Raw genomic sequence first — 15,899 nt, 5'->3', positions numbered from 1 at the left:
TCAGCAGCTGATAAGCCTGTGCAGAAGGCAGTTCTTCATGGTTTGGATAGCTTTGTGGTGGGAAAAGTGGCTGTCAGAAGTGTCCCCGAAGGATGCAGGACTGTGGATAGAGTGAGAAGAAGCCTTTAAAACAGCCCAAGATGTTCTCTTTCTGTGAGTGACAAGCCCTCAGGACCTGTTGTGGGGAGTGGTGTAGAAACATCCTTGTAATCCCTTCAATAAAATAAAAGGTCTGCCTGATGAAGGAGTCCCTGACACCTATGAAAATGAGAGCCTGCATAAGGCTTAAGGGCTGCATATGGAGACAGTGATAGAGATTGAGGTGGGAGGAGTAGAAGAGAGGGAGGTCCACTTCAGTTGTTCAATCCTGATATGTCTCAACCACACTTACTCATCCTTACTAAATGTTTATGTAAGCAAAAAATGTCTATAAAAGGAGAAGGGGGGATGTTGGACTTTGGGAACCTTGGTGACAGCAACCCTCCCCCTTTGGCTGGGCCAAGACTGGATACAGGACTGGTGATTTTCTGTTATCTATCCAACTTTTCTTCCCCTATTCTCTCTTTCACTGTCTCTGCCCCAGAAGCTACACAGATGTGCAGAACTAGGGTAACTCACAAGTTTATTTTGAAGTCACAGTGGCCAAGCCCCCACAGGGCTTGTCATAGAATAATGGAATCTCAGAATCACAGAACCATGGAATATTTTGGCTTGGAAGAGACCTTGAAAGATGACTAACACACACCTGACATACTCTCAGCTGTCACCAGATCACATTGCTCAAAGACCCATCCAACCTGACCTTGAAAGACTCTGATGATTGGGCATCAACAATTTTTTTGCACAGTTTCTTCCAATGTCTCACCATAAGACATTTCTTGCTTATGTCCATCCTAAATCTACCCTCTCTCAGTTTCAAACCATTACCCCTTCTCCTGTCACTATAGGCCTTGATAAAATGTCTTTATCTTTTTTTAAGACCATTGAATTAATATTTCTTCGGCTGTTGAAGAGAGGGTATTTATCTTCAGGACACTTCATCAGGCCAGCCCCAGCATTTGGAGCTGCAGGAAGTCTGAATCACCCCAGACATACAAGCCTTTCTTGCCTCGTGAGCACGTTGGGGCAGGACCTCTCTCTGCACTGAAGATGGAACTGGTCCCAGACCTCAACAACCACCCTCCAGCTATCATCAGGGATGGGCTGGATCTTCAAAGAATCACAGAATCACAATTACAGAATTACCTTGTTTGGGAAAGACCTTCAAGATGATCAGGACAGTGACACTAAGAGTGACAAGTCCTTAATTAAGCCATATCCCTAAATACTATGACTATATGACTCTTAAATAGCTCCAGGGATGGTAACTCTTCCACTGCACTGGGCAGCCTGTTCCATTGTCTGATAATAATTTAATTCTAATTAAATTCTAATATCTAATGTCCACTGTGCACAGCCCTTATCCCAAAGAAGTCTATACTAGACATGACTATGGGAGAGCAGCTGGCTTTGGGGATACAAGTTTACAAATCTAATGTCCCTTTTCTCCTTGGGCAATTTTGCCAGACTGAGTTTCCAATGAATGTATGAAGGTCCTTGTCAGCTCAACTCTAAAGCAGCCATCAGCTCTTTGGCTTTCCTGTGCAAGTCACAGTGACTGTCATTCCCCCCTCAGCACAGTGATATCAGCATTCATGGTCCTTTCATTCAATACCTGCATGATCCAAGGGCTCAGCCCCTGTCTGGCACAGCATCAGGCTGATGAACTGAACAAGTATGTTTGGCACTGCCATGAGCTGTTCTGCCTCAAACTGAGGCCTGAGGCAAGAACAAAAGAGGGGACATGGGTTTAGAAAATTTACCAATTGTGCACAGACCTTGTCATGTTCTTCTGAACATGACTAGAGGGAGCACCTGCCTTTGGGGTATGTGGTCTCAAATTCCTCCCTCCTCAACAAGTTTCCCAGATTAAGTTTCCAGTGCAAAGTATGAAAGTCCTTGCCATCTCAACTCTTTGGCTTTCCTATGCAAGCAAGAGCTTTTGTCTTTCCCCTCACAGAACAGAGATATCAGCCTTCATGGTCTCAGCCCCTGCCTGGCTCAGCACCAGGCTGATGAACTGCACAATTACATTTGGTGTTGACATGGACATGAGAGAGGCCTGTGTCCCTCTCCTGACACCACCAACACTGCACTGGAAGCAGATCCACTCTGGGATGGCCAGCACATGGTCAGCAGGATTCCTCAGCCTTTCTCCTCACCCATAAAGCAGTTCCCATCCTTTTGAGATCTCTGTCGCTGGAGTAAGCAGCTGTGTCCTGGCCTGGAGAGGCAGGGAGAGGTGACTGCCAGACGTGCTGAGCCCCTGTCAAGAGTGTTCCATGAAATTAAACTAAGGATCCAAACTGGAGTGAAATCACACTTGTTGCAGCCTGAAATCATCATCAGCAGAAGAGTGTGATCTTTGGAGGCTCTGGAGAAGGAGGGCTCAGGAGGCAGGGGCTGCATTTCAGTGCCTCTTCCCTGGACAGATGTCTAGCAAGATGCTGCCACCACCACTCAGGTGCAATCAGGATCCTTTCAGCCCTTGAACCTGCTGCTCTGTGGTGCTCATGGAGGGAGCAGTGGAGAGTGTCCCTGCCATGAGCAGCACATTCCCTCATGATCAGGGACACACAAGGACACTCTCACACAGGCTCATTCACACCAGCATGGAATACTCCACAAATCTGTGCTCCCATGTGCATCCACACAAACCTGGCTGCTTACAGGTACACACAGAAATACCATGAACCATGGACTCAGGTCACAAGGAGTCAGGCAGCACCAGTAGGTGCTGTGACTTTATAATTGTGCTAGACTGAAACAGACAGGGGGCTTCCAGAGCCAGGGAAGTATGTGGGAGAGCAAGGAGACCCAAAAGGAGTTGGGAATCAGCACCTATTGTAGGAGAACCTTGAGGATGATGTGGCTGGTGGCATGCTGGGGCAACTGTGGGAAATTTAAACGTGGCAGTACCAGACAGCTTAATTCAGACCATGGGGAGCAAGGCAGTGGCACCAGTAAGTGTTGTTGGTGAAAGAGTCTGGGTTGCAATTTATTTTCTCTCCCTTACTTCCAGATTTGGGTGTTGACATGGGATGCAATAGAAGGTTCCAGTCTGTAAATACCTCTCTCAGAAACTGGTGCTATAGCAGGCCTTTGGGTTCTTTGATCATAGCTGGTTTTATAAGACACCAGACCTGGTGGTGATACATGGGAAAGACTTATCTTCCAGTGGGAAAAGGTTTCTGGGATGTGAATTAGTAGTGATCATTCATAGAGCTTCAAACTAGAATCGAAGGGGGGTAGGTGTTGTAGCTGTGTTTGCAACAGTGAAGCAATGTTCTGGTGTTAATGAAGACCAGAAGGCCTCCCACACCCCTAGGGTTGAATCAGTCAGCTTGCTCCTTAAAATGCCTGTACACCAATACACAGCATGGGTGATACATAAGAGGAGTTTTAAAGCCCTGTGCAGTCAAAGGGTTATGATCTAGTTCCAAAGACATGGTGAGACAGCTCACATGAATGGAATATGATCATGGGTGGTTATGTTCTTTTTAGGAAAGACAGGTCAACAAGACGAGGTGGTGGAGTTGCTCTTTACATGGGAGAGCTCTTAGAATGTTTTGAGTTCTGACCAGGGGTGGATGAGGAGTGAGTTGAGACTTTGTGGGTGCAAATTCTGGGCCAGTGCGTTGTTGATCACTTGTTGATACAAATGGTAGATGAGCCAACTAGGAGTGGAATGTTACTGGATCTTACACTCACCAACAAGGAGATACTGATTGAAGCGATGAAAGCCAAGGACAGCCTTGTAATGGCTGCAGTGACCATGAGATGCTGGAGTTCAGGATCTTGTGCAGTAGGAACAGAACACCAAGCAGGACTATCACCTTGGACTTCAGCAGAGCCAACTTCAGGCTTTTCAAGCAATTGCTAGGGCAGATCCCATGGAACAAGGTACTAGAAGATAAAGGAGCCCAAGATTAAAATTCAAGGACCGCTTCTTGCTAGCTCAAGATAAAAGCATCCCTATGGATAGGAAATTGAGGAAAGGATCCAGGAAACAACATGGTTAAAGAGGGAACTGCTGGCCAAACTCAAGTGGAAGAAGAAAATCTATAGATTATGGAAGGAGGAATTTAATTCCTCCACTTTGGAGGAATTTAATATTGTTAGCAGAGGATGTAGGGAAGCAACTAGGAAAGCTAAAGCCTCTGTGGAATTAAGCCTTGCAATATATTCTTCAAATATATTACAAACAAAACTAACATTAGAGGCAACATAGGCCTCTGGATGAATGAGTTGGGTGCTCTGGCAGCAGAGGATACAAAGAAGGCAGGGTTGCTGAATGCCTTCTTTGTCACTGTCTATATTGCTGGCAACTGTCCTCAGCAGCCCCAAACTCCTGAGGCCCCAGAGGAAGGAGTTTATCTTGGTTGATGAGGACTTGATTAGGGATCAATTAATCAATCTGCACAGCCATAAATCCATGGGTCTTGATGGGATGCACCTGCAGGTGCTGAGATAGGTGGTGGAAATCACTTCTAGGCCACACTCCATCGTCTTTGGTAAGCTGTGAAGAACAAGAGAGGTGTCTGAGGACTGGAGAAAAGCAAATGTCATTCCAGTCTTCAAAAAGAAGGACCCTGGTAACTATAGATCAGTCAGCCTCAACTCCATCCCTGTAAAGGTGATGGAACATCTTATTCTTGGCGCTGTCTCTAGCCATACCAAGGAGAAGAAGGTCATTAGGAGCCCTCAGCATGGTTTTACCAAGGGGAAGTCATATTTAACCAAACTGATAGCCTTTTATGAAGATATAACAAGGTTGATGGGCTGCATCAAAAGAAGCTTAGAGAGCCAGTCGAGGGAGGTGATTGCCCCCTCTGCTCTGCTCTTTTGAGACCCCACCTGCAGTGCTGTGTCCAGTTCTGGAGTCCTCAGCATAAGAAGGACACAGACCTTCTGGAACATGTCCAGAGCAGAGCCACTGAAATGCTGAAAGGGCTGAGAACCTCCCTGTGAAGCCAGGTTGAGGAAGTTGGGGTTGTTCAGCCTGGAGAAGAGGAGGCTTGGAGGTGACATAATAGCAACCTTTCAGTATCTGAAGAGGGCTACAAAAAAGCGGGGGTAGGGCTTTTGACATGGGGGTGTAGTGGGAGGACAAGGGGAAATGGTATAAAACATGAAGAGGGGAGATTTAATCCCTTGCAACCTTGGCCATTCTATGATTCTATGATTTTGTGGTTCTTGATAGATGATGGTAGTGCAGTGAATGTGGTTTATATTGATATCAGTCAAGTATTTCATAGAATCATAGAATCCTAGGGGTTGGAAGGGACCTCGAAAGATCATCTAGTCCAACCCCCCCTGCCAGAGCAGGGCCACCTAGAATACATCATGCAGGAACGTGTCCAAGCGGGTTTTGAATGTCTCCAGTGAAGGAGACTCCACGACCCCCCTGGGCAGCCTGTTCCAGGGCTCTGTCACCCTTACAGGAAAAAAATTTTTTTGAATATTCAACTTGAACCTCCTGTGCTCCAATTTACACCCATTACCCCTTGTCCTATCACTGTTCATCATCTCCCACAGAAAGTTGGGGTTAAAACTAACTAGCACAAGACATGTATAACTGGTATGACAACATCAAGGGACCTACAAAAAGAGACCATAGGGGTAAGCAGAGGAGGGTGGAAAAGAGAAGGCCATGGCATGTCCAAAAATATATAATGCCATGGCATCCAGTTGAAGATTGCTGGAGATTCTCCCTGACAGTGTGATTTCAAACAGCCCTATCAGAGTGACCCAGGCTGACATCACCTGCTTAACCTGGATGCCTACAGCATTTGAATTGATTCTTCTGCCTGCACTGCTGCATTCCTGCTCTGGAAATCCTGGGGCCTTTCATCTCTGTCCTCAGAAGAAGCCTTCCCTGGGGAACGGGCATGGCCCAAACCTGGAAATGAAAAGGCAGCAGTGCTGGAAACCCAAGCACAGCCCATATCATCATCTGTGATGGTTTGCATCCAAGATGAGCTTGTCGGGAAATTGTTACCTCTGCCAAGGGTGCCTCTGGTCCTGCAGCAGTGAAGGGCAGGTATAAAAGGCAGCCCAAGTCCTGGCTCTCTCATTCCCTTCTCTTGGATCTTTCTCCTTGGGAACCACGTGAGTCTGAATCCCTTTCTAACATTCTTCCTAAGCAGGATCTCTCTTTGACTGACCTCTCAGCTGATACAGCCTCTTTCCTGTGGTGGATATTTGATCTCCTTGTCATGATAGAGACAAGTGAGAAGAAGGTCTCTTAAGGAGGTGGGACATGGTGAGGGTGAGTTTGAGTTACGACTTAGGCGAGAATCTCTCTGGGCCAGGTTGCTCTTCATTGGATCATGAAGACTGTGTGGACCGCAGCTAAGCCTTCAGATCCCCATTCATTTTTTGCCTGGGCTCATTCAGTGTAACCAGACTGCTCTGCTTCCTCCTTTCCCTGTCTCCCAGGTGCACCTCCAGCCCCAGGACATGTCCTGCTACAACCCCTGCCTGCCATGCCAGCCCTGTGGCCCAACCCCTCTGGCCAACAGCTGCAATGAGCCCTGTGTCAGGCAGTGCCAGAGCTCCACTGTTGCCATTGAGCCTCCTGCTGTGATTGTGACCCTGCCCGGACCCATCCTCAGCTCCTTCCCACAGAACACCGTCGTGGGCTCCTCCACCTCTGCTGCTGTTGGCAGCATCCTCAGCTGTGATGGAGTGCCCATCAACTCTGGCTGCTGTGACCTCTCTGGCATTTCCAGCCGCTACTATGGCAGAAGGTTAAGATAAAAATGCTCAAAAAGCCCCAAGGGGACACACCAATGAACTCAGAACATGGCACTGCACAGAAGATCAAGACTTTTCAGAGCTGTTTCCCACATAGCTGAGTGGCTTTGCCTTTGTTTGCCTTTTCTTGGTTTGCTTTGCTTTCCTTTAGCAGCAAGGTCCCACCAAAGCCAGCCTGGTGGCGACCATCTCTCTCCTCTCCCTCTAAGGGGCAAGCAGACAGACATCATTCAGGAACTTCTCTACGCTCATGGACTGCAGAGTCTTGGCTTCTCTGGGAGCTGTGTGCACTGTTGTCTGCCAGTTGGAGTGATTTCCTTTCCCTCTTTGCTCTCATTAAAGTTGTGCTGCATTCAAACATGGCCTCCATGTGGTCCTTCCCTCTGTGCACACTCCCTGAGCTGTGAAAGGAGAAAGGTGTTGCTCTGGGATGCAAGGGTGTGAGAGTACATGGAGATGGATGTCCATTCACAGAGCAATGGGTGATTGGGGCAACATGGTCTGTGGCCAAAATGTTGTGGTGAGGGGAGTTCAATCCAGGGTGCAGCTGGTCACAGGTGATGTTCCCAAGGGGTCTGTGCTGGGGACAGTTCTGTTTCATATTTTTAGAAACCCTCTGTAGGATGGGATCCATGGCATCCTCAGCCAGCTTGCAGATGACACAAAATTTGGCAGCTGTGTTCATCTGCCTGTAGGGCAGGAAGGCTCTGCAAAGGGATCTGAACAGGTTGGATCATTGGGAGGATGCCATCTGTACGAGGTCAAACAGGGCCAAATTCCAGGTCATTCACCTGGGCCAAAGGAGAAGCAGAGCTGCCAGGGGAGAGCTGAGGGCCCCTTCCCCCCAGCTCATCCTTGCACAGACACAGCCCCTCCCTCCCCTGGGTTGTTGCACAGCCAAGGAAGCTCCCTGCACCAGGGTGTCACCCACAGCACAGAGGTACAAGGCACTGTCAGAGCCCTCGACCTCCTCCAGCTGCAGGAGGCTGTATTTCCCTGTGGTATTCAGCAAGGTGGTGAGACGGCCTCTGTGCTTGGAGCCAGCTGCTGCGTGAAATGAGACCAGCTGAGGAGCTTGGCCTTTCCTCTGCTGGTACCACTGCAAATTTCTAAAGTTAGAAACCTGGTACATGCATGTGGTCTGAAAGGTGCCTCCTTCCTGTATTGTGATTTCTCCTTCTTGCTGGGTGACAGTGATCTGCCCCATGGTGCCTGGAAGAAAGTGAAGGTCAGTGGTTCTGCAGAGAAAGCCTCTGGAAAGCAAAACCCTGATGGAGAAGGGTCTCTGTCCTTTGCTCTGCATGAAAGCCCTGAGTCCAGGGGACAGGTAGAGCAGAAGTTGTTATGGGTAGAGGGTCAGTACTTTGAGGGAAAGGCAGGACTTACCCAGTGGCTGTCCCAGGAAGGCAGTGAGGATGAGGTACCTGAGGTGCATTGTTGAGACCAACCTGCCTGTTTGTGGAGTGAGAGTCAGAAAAACACCTCCCAGCCCTGAGATAACAGAGCTGCCGGAAACGATGCTGTTGGGGCAGCAAAGGGAGAAGTGGGGAAGAGAAATGATCTGTTGAAAAGCTCCTGGGTTTCTCCCTCCTGCAGTAGTAACACTTGGTTGCTTCCTCAGCCAATGATGTTCTGAACATCTCCATAGTGGTGGAGCAGTGGAGGTTCTGCACCATGTACTGTAAGACTTTCTGCATTTCAATAAAGGAAGTAACAGAGCCATAGCCCTCAACATGCAACCATCCTGCTGACCCCAGGACCACTTCCCTGGGAGCCTCTCCTTCACTGATGTTTCTGTCTCCAAACACAAGTTGTCCCTGATGGAGTCTTGATAATATTTGACTGCACCCAGGATGGAGACTCCATAGCCTCTCTGGGCATCCCTTACCAGTGCTTTCTCACCCTCACAGAGAAGAAGTGGTTCCTGGTGTTCAGAGAATCTTGTTCATTTCACTTTTTGCCCGTGCTCTCTTGTTCTGTCACTTGGCACCACGGAGAGCATTGTGGCTTTGCAATCTTTACACCCTTCAGATATTTGTACACTTTGATGAGAACCCCCCTGAAACTCCTTAGTGCTGAAGAGTCCCAGCTCAGCGCATCACCATGTGAGAGCTGCTCCAATCTCTTCATCATCAGAGTGGCACTGACTTCTCTCCAGCGTGTCTGGGACAAACTTCCTTGCTGAAAAAATCCGCCATCCCCGGGGCCCGAGGCCGAGCGGAGCGGCAGCGCTCCCTGGCGGTCCCGCCCGGGGCTGCCCCCCCTCCCCACACACTCCGGACCCCGCCCGCCGCGGTTCCGTCTCGCCCGCAGCCCCGGATCCTCTCCCCGTGTCTCCCAGGTCGCAGTTTTGGGTATCCAGAGAGACCGTACCCTAAGCAAAACACCATCTGCAAGGAGTCAGTGGTCTTGGGCAAGACACATCTGCTCTGCTGGGCCTTGCTGAGAGGACTGAGCCCCAGCATGAGTGGAACAGAATGTGCTGGAGTGGCTGTGTCATCCTGTGCTGCACATGGGTATTAAGGCAGAAATAGCTTTCCAGTATTCAAGAGGATGTGCTTTCTTTCGGGAAACATTTAATGAAAAGCCCTTGTCATGGGAGGGAAGCGAATGTTCTCCACTGAGATATTGAGTTTGTCTGTGAAGTCTGCCTGGGTTGTTCTGATGCTTAACAAGTGCAGGGTTCCCACATCCCACCATCTGGAGGGATGTAAGGTTCACTCACTGTCTGTATCGCTTTATTTAATTTACCTTCTTGAAACAGGCAGTTTACTATGTTGTGTCCTGCCAGGTCTTTCTTTCTGAGATCTGAAAAGGATCACAACTGAAAATGCATCACATCCCTCACCCATGAACCCTCCCTGGTGTTGAACAGAAGCAGGAAAAAACAGCCAGCAGAATTTTTCCTGGGAACACTGTTAGGAGGGATATGGTCAAATAGAGAAGCTGAGCCACTTCTTGTCAACAGAACCAGAAAACCCCCCAAAACAGTGCCCCAGGCAGACATCAGTGGCCTTTACTGGACTCTAACAACATGTGAGGTGAATCTCCTGCCCACACTTTGTTTTTTTGCTCCAGAGTTTTGTAATTTTGCTTTCAGCTAAATCTCTCATAGAGCAGAGGCACTTGCTGAAATCAACAGCAAGTTTCTCAGTGTCTGTTTCTAGGACTGATAACGCTCAATGTTTATAGTTACTGCTAGAGAATGGTCTGAAGAACCACAGCCACTGCTCGCTTCTGAGGATCATCTTGGGCTCCAGAAAGAGGCAGGGAGTAAAGGGGTCACACCTGCAACCCTCCTTTAGGGAGGAGCAGACAGGAATGGTGACTTGAATTGACTAAACATAGTATTCCATCCCATACAACTCATACTTGGCATAAATTTGAGGGATTGCAAGGGTCAAGTGCCCTCACCTTCACCCTTTCCTCTTCCCTTCAGCCCTTCTTCCTCTGTCCCTGTTTGCTTTGGCTTCCTGGGAGGATTCTGTCCATTCCTCTGTCTGTTCTGATCTGTGCCAGCCTGAATCTCTGTGTTCCTGCCTCTAGCTCCTGACTACTGCTGACTCCAGGAGTCCAGGCTGGACTTTCCCAGGGCTGCCCTGCAGCCTTGGTGGTGACATGGGTATTACTGGGGAGGAGAGGAGGGAGGCACATGGTATCATTTTTTTGTATATTGGAATATATTCAATATTTTTTTTCCTTTTTATCATTACTGTTTCATTAAAGCTGTGTAGTTTAGTTTCCAGCCCATAAGTTTTTCTCCCTTATTCTCTCTCCTTCCTTTATCAGGGAGGGGTGGGGGATTAATAGTGTATGTGTCATTCTGTGATTTGCTGTCCAAGCATTAAACTATGACACCTGAGATCCAAATGAGAACAAGAGTACCGCTGAAACCCTTGGTGAAGCTCTGGACTTGTTCAGACATCCCATGGGGTCAAGTTAAAGTGAACAGCCAGGTTTGCCCAGGACTGATGTCCCTGCTGGATACTATCAGAAGTAGCCCCTGGGCTTGCAGTGGTGTTTGCTAAGAAGTGCTGACACTTGAGAATCTGATCTACCCTTGCTCCAGAGCAAGAGAAAAGAACAAAAGAACAACAGGTGGGAAAAGACAAAAGGCCCTCCATCAGCAGATGAGAAGAAAGCGGAATCTGGAGAGATGGCTGTAAGCCTAGAAGTCTAGATTTGTGTGTGTATGTTTTCTGTTTCAGCCAGCTGTCTACTTTATCCTGAGCATCAACAGAAGCAAAATAAGTGCTTCTAAGGCACAAATTGCCTTATTTGTGGGAGACAGCATCTTTTGAATGAGCTGAACAGAGGTTTGACAGTGCCTGTTTCTGTCCCCTGATGATCAATGGAACAATGATGAGCATCTTACCTGGAGGCATCTGTTCTGGAGACAGAGGAGATCAATATCCCCCTACTCATCTGTTGCCTTAATTGGCACTTAGATCCTTACTTAGATCTTCATTTCAATGGAAACTGAAGACTTAGAATTAAGCTGCAATTTGGGGCTCTGAAATGGAACAGGTGAGTCCCTTACCTTCAGTCCCTCTGTATTCTGTCTATGTTCATATCTGCCTTTAGTTTCAAGACCATGCTAAAATCCAGAGCCAAATATTAACACTTCCAGCCTCTTGGGACACTGCTATTTCAGACATCTCCTACCTGGCAGCAAATGGCTACACAAGAGAGCACTGAGTTCCTGACAAGTTTCACACACAGCAGCTGCAAGCAGGAGGCAAACACTGAGCCTGTCAGCCCCTTTAGGGAACTGAGTTGCTGTCTTTAATTGTGCAAAGAGAGACCGTTATTCATCTCCCACAAGCCCATGAGATCCCCCTGACATCAAACTCCCTGTGGCACACAGAAAGAAAACAGAAACCATCTCCTCAGTGTGGCCAGTTTGAGCTTCAATGTGCCCATGATGTGGGGGCAGGGACGTTTTTGTGCTAATAATGCTACTGGCTCTCTGATGTGTGCTATCCCTGTGTGGAGGTAAACTGCAGAGACTTGACACCGTGTGTGGGCAGAAAAGAAGCCCCTCTTTGTGGACATAGAATGGTGGCTGTGAGGGAGAGAGAAATTTGGGAGAAGAAGCTGTCAATAGCTACTAGGTGGATATGGTGCATGAAGAGATGTCATTTGGATCATTTTCATCTCCTTAGTGTGTGAGTGAAGCCTGCCAAAGACCTCTAGTATAGAATCCCAGTGCATTGCACCTCTAAGGAGATGCAGATAAAGGGGAATTTCTCTGCTCTTTAGCCACAAGACATTTCTAGTATGAATTGCTAAGTGAGATAAGAGAAAGAGGGATCCTTATATGGTGCTTCAGCTCCACCTGTCCTCAGGGAGGGCATAGACTGTACCCTGATGAAATCAACTCAGAGGATTTTTCCTTCAACCACTGATTCATGGATAACTTTGCCAAGTTGATATGTCCAATTTATCCTTTGCAGCTGATTGCTAGGCTTCTGCCTTTGTCCTCATAGAGAACCTGGCCATTCTAAAAAGCTTTTGGCTATGTATGTAAGGTGATATGAGACCTGCCTTACTTGTGCCTTACCTCTGTCTCTTGAGAAAGAAGGAGAGGAAGCTGAGAATCTGAGACTGGAGTTTTTCATTGTCAGTCTTTCAACTTGGTCAGTCCTTGTGCTGGCTCTGAGATGGAAAAATTAGAAAGAGGTGAATCCTACCTCTCGAGGTATGCAGGGGGGCAGATATCAGTGGAGGAAATGGAGGATTTTGCAAAAGCTTCCTTTGCTGAGACTTGGAAAAAAGCAAAAATACAAGACCATGAGTCTTTGAATCATGACTGTCATAGTAGTTTGCTGCATCATGACACTGCCTTCTCAGTCAGAAGCCATGGTGGTAAACTGTAGTAGAAGACATGAGAAAATCTCTCCAAGTGCCATGATGTCCTGAAAGTTTTTTGATCCCTCAGACTCGATTGCTGAAATCACAACTCAGTATTGGCTGCCCTGAAAAGTGCAGCTTTGGTATTCCCTTCCTCACTGAAACTTCCCTTCACATAGATGGAGACTCTCAGCCATAGTTCCACTGTCCATAATTTCCTGAATGGGATTTTCATTTTACAGAAGGATTGAAGTCACTGTAATATATGATTGTAATATATGTTAATGAATTTTTATTCCTAACCAGTAAAATTCAGGAAAAGAATTAAACAGAGAAAGAAGTGAATATGGGGCTAGACAAAGCAGTTAAGGAATGTAATTTTCCACTGAAAGAGTGTGACAAAACAAGGCCCTAACGAGGCTAACTTCTGTCTCAAAGATAATTAAAAGTGTAGGTCCTGTTCTTAAAACAAGACACTGCCAAGGCTAACGAGGCACCAAAGGAATGTGAACATCTGCACAAGAAGAACATAAAGATGTCACTACCAGCAGATAAGGGGAAAGTTATGGCTAGGGTCTGATATCGCCTTGTAACAATATAATGAAGTCAGTGAAATCAAGAAAGGTAAAAAGTTCAAGCCTAAGAAAGACCTCTTACTTCATCCAAAGACCGCCTGACGACCCCCGGATATCTCCCCAAAACCAGACTCTGCCCAGACTCCGCCTATTATGAATATTAAAATGGCACCATGTAATCCTATGAATATGTATGTAAACCCAACTCCTTTTGAATAATCATAGAATTGTAATCAATACAAGGTAATTCCAGAGTTTCAGAGGTGTGCGTGTGAGTGGAGCAAAGACTCCCCATGCACCCAGCGCTGTTTTGCTTATTGCAATTTTATTAATTAGATTAAACCATTAACAGAATATTGAGTCTCGGTCATTTATAACAGTCACCATGTTCTAAAGGAGGTGCCTGCGTTTGATCTGATAAATAACTCTCCAGCTTTCTCTGATGTTGTGTGTCTGATCTTGAGGGTCAGATCCATTTGTCCAACCACATCTCTGCAGTGAAGGATTTCCCTAACAATTTTAGCTTAGGGTAGATGCTGCTTTCCCATGCTCTGCCCCAGCTACTTCTGCAGGAATGATGCCTTTGTTTTACTACTTGTAGCATCTGAAGGACCAGCACAGGCATGTAGTCTCCCACAGAAGCTTTCTTGTCTTTTCAGATGGACCTCAGCACTCGGGAGGACGTGGCAAATGGAACAAGTGTGGAAGAATTCATCCTTCTTGACTTCCCAGGCACATGGCATTTCCGAGTCTCCCTTGTGGTGGTGTTTGCACTGACATACTCCCTGACAGTCACAGGCAACACATCCATCATAGCCCTCGTGTGGATAACAGGAACCTCCATACCCCAATGTACTTTCTTCCTCTGTTATCTCTCCTTTCTGGAGATCTGGTACGCTACAGGTGTTGTTCCCAAAGCCATTGGAGTCATGCTGGGGACAAACCAGACCATCTCCTTCAGTGTCTGCATTCTCCAGTTGTTCTTTCTTCTCTCTTTAGGCTCCACCGAGTGTTTTCTCCTGTCTGCCCTGGCCTATGACCGCTACTTGGCCATATGTTACCCCCTGAGATACAGCTCCCTCATGAACAGTGTCCTCTCTGCTTGGCTGGTGCTCAGCTCCTGGCTGGGAGGATTTCTGGCCATCTCACCGCTGGCCTTTCTGAAAGCCAGGCTGACATTCTGTGGGCCAGATGTCATCAGTCATTCCACCTGTGATATAGATTCTTGCCTTGCTCTCTCCTGCAGTGACACATGCCCTGTGGAGCTGGCAACCTTCCTTATCTCTATAATTGTTGTGGTAGCCACCTGTGTAGTCACTCTGGTCTCCTACATATGCACCATCTCTTCCATCCTGAGAATCCAATCAGCCCATGGCCGGAAAAAAGCCTTTTCCACTTGCTCTGCCCACCTGAGTGTTGTCACAATCTGGTTTGGCTCTGCCATATTCCCATATGTCAAACCATCGACCCAGAACTCCCTGGATCTGAACAAACTTGTGAATACCTTTAACACAGTTGTAACTCCTTTGTTGAACCCCTTCATCTCCACACCCAGGAATACAGAAGAGAAGCAAGCTCTGAGGAGGTTTTTCCAGGAAAACTGGAATTTCAAAGGGCCTCATTGAGAAGAAACAGTCTCATCCCTTCCCTGCCATGACTTCTACCCTGCAGCAGTTCCTCTGCAAAGTGTAGGTGCATTTGGCCACCACAAGTATGAAAAGTCAATACTTCCACAGTGAATTCATCTCACTCACAGACAACTTATCCTGATCTGAATCTTGACTCTGATGCTCCATCCCTTCACTTCTGGGTAAATTCAGAACACCCTATACTGCTCTGAAGAACAGGGTATAGAAGAAATCACAATCTTATTCAGAAACTGTTAGATCCTCCTCAGTCCCCTGAAGAAGTCCCACAACTGTCTCATTGCTTTAGGAAATGGACACTTGTTTCTTCATCATGTAGCCTGAAGTTTCTGTAGAAGTTTCTATGTCTCATTCTGGTGGATGTTCCATTGAATCACGCTCTGGTTCAAGATAAAATATGACATTGTCGAGTGTCTCTAACTATAGCCATTATCCCTTGCATAAGACAGTGAAAAAAATTTCACTCCCCTTGATTCTATCCAGTGTCTGAATTGAGTCTTAAATTTTTAATTAAAAATATTAAAATTTCTATCTTTCATGCTAGGTCTGTTAGTCCATTTCCACTTCTAAAGGCACATCAATTTACACCAGTCCATTGGTTCACTCATCTTGGGGCTTTGTTGTGGAAACACATTCAAGGGGCTGGCAAAGTCCCCAGGCTGCAGAGCTCTGAAAGGCTGGCTGGCTAGCCAGGCCCTCTTTGCACTCATGAGGAAGACATTAGCACTTCCAAAGGGCACTTGCTTTTCTCCTTCACAAGATTTTCACTTTAGAACAGATGAATCACCTTCTCAAAGCTCTTCTTTCTGCACAATGACAGTGAAGGGACTCCATGTGACCACTTCATAAGTAAGAATCCTCAATATGGCAGATGTCCCTTTGTGAACAATATAGGATTGATTTCACCTGAGTGTAGAGCTCTCCAAGCATGATGACTGACTTCAGCTTGAACACCTACTCCTCCCTT

The 15,899-nt window shown here is 47.0% G+C and overlaps 1 protein-coding gene and 1 gene segment (V, D, J or C); one reads left to right on the top strand and one right to left on the bottom strand.

The window, feature by feature from the left end:
• Window positions 1–763: 763 nt before the first annotated feature.
• On the bottom strand, window positions 764–8,293 carry LOC115599790. The segment is given in 3 exon segments: window positions 764–802; window positions 7,790–8,070; window positions 8,245–8,293. Coding segments are annotated over 3 exon segments (369 nt in total).
• Window positions 8,294–13,945: 5,652 nt separating this feature from the next.
• On the top strand, window positions 13,946–14,911 carry LOC103537637 (olfactory receptor 6F1-like). Its single transcript, XM_008503942.2, has one exon. It carries the CDS (start codon window positions 13,946–13,948, stop codon window positions 14,909–14,911), a length of 966 nt encoding a protein of 321 aa, XP_008502164.2.
• Window positions 14,912–15,899: the final 988 nt, after the last annotated feature.

The sequence above is a fragment of the Calypte anna genome, chromosome 27, assembly GCF_003957555.1.
Source record: "Calypte anna isolate BGI_N300 chromosome 27, bCalAnn1_v1.p, whole genome shotgun sequence".
Classification (NCBI taxonomy): Eukaryota; Metazoa; Chordata; class Aves; order Apodiformes; family Trochilidae; genus Calypte; species Calypte anna.
The sequence above is the reverse complement of the archived record's forward strand: the minus strand, read 5'-3'. Positions and strand labels throughout refer to the sequence as shown.

Coding starts and splice junctions, on each gene's coding strand:
- LOC103537637 (XM_008503942.2), top strand. CDS start 13,946: ATGGACCTCAGCACTCGGGAGGACGTGGCAAATGGAACAAGTGTGGAA.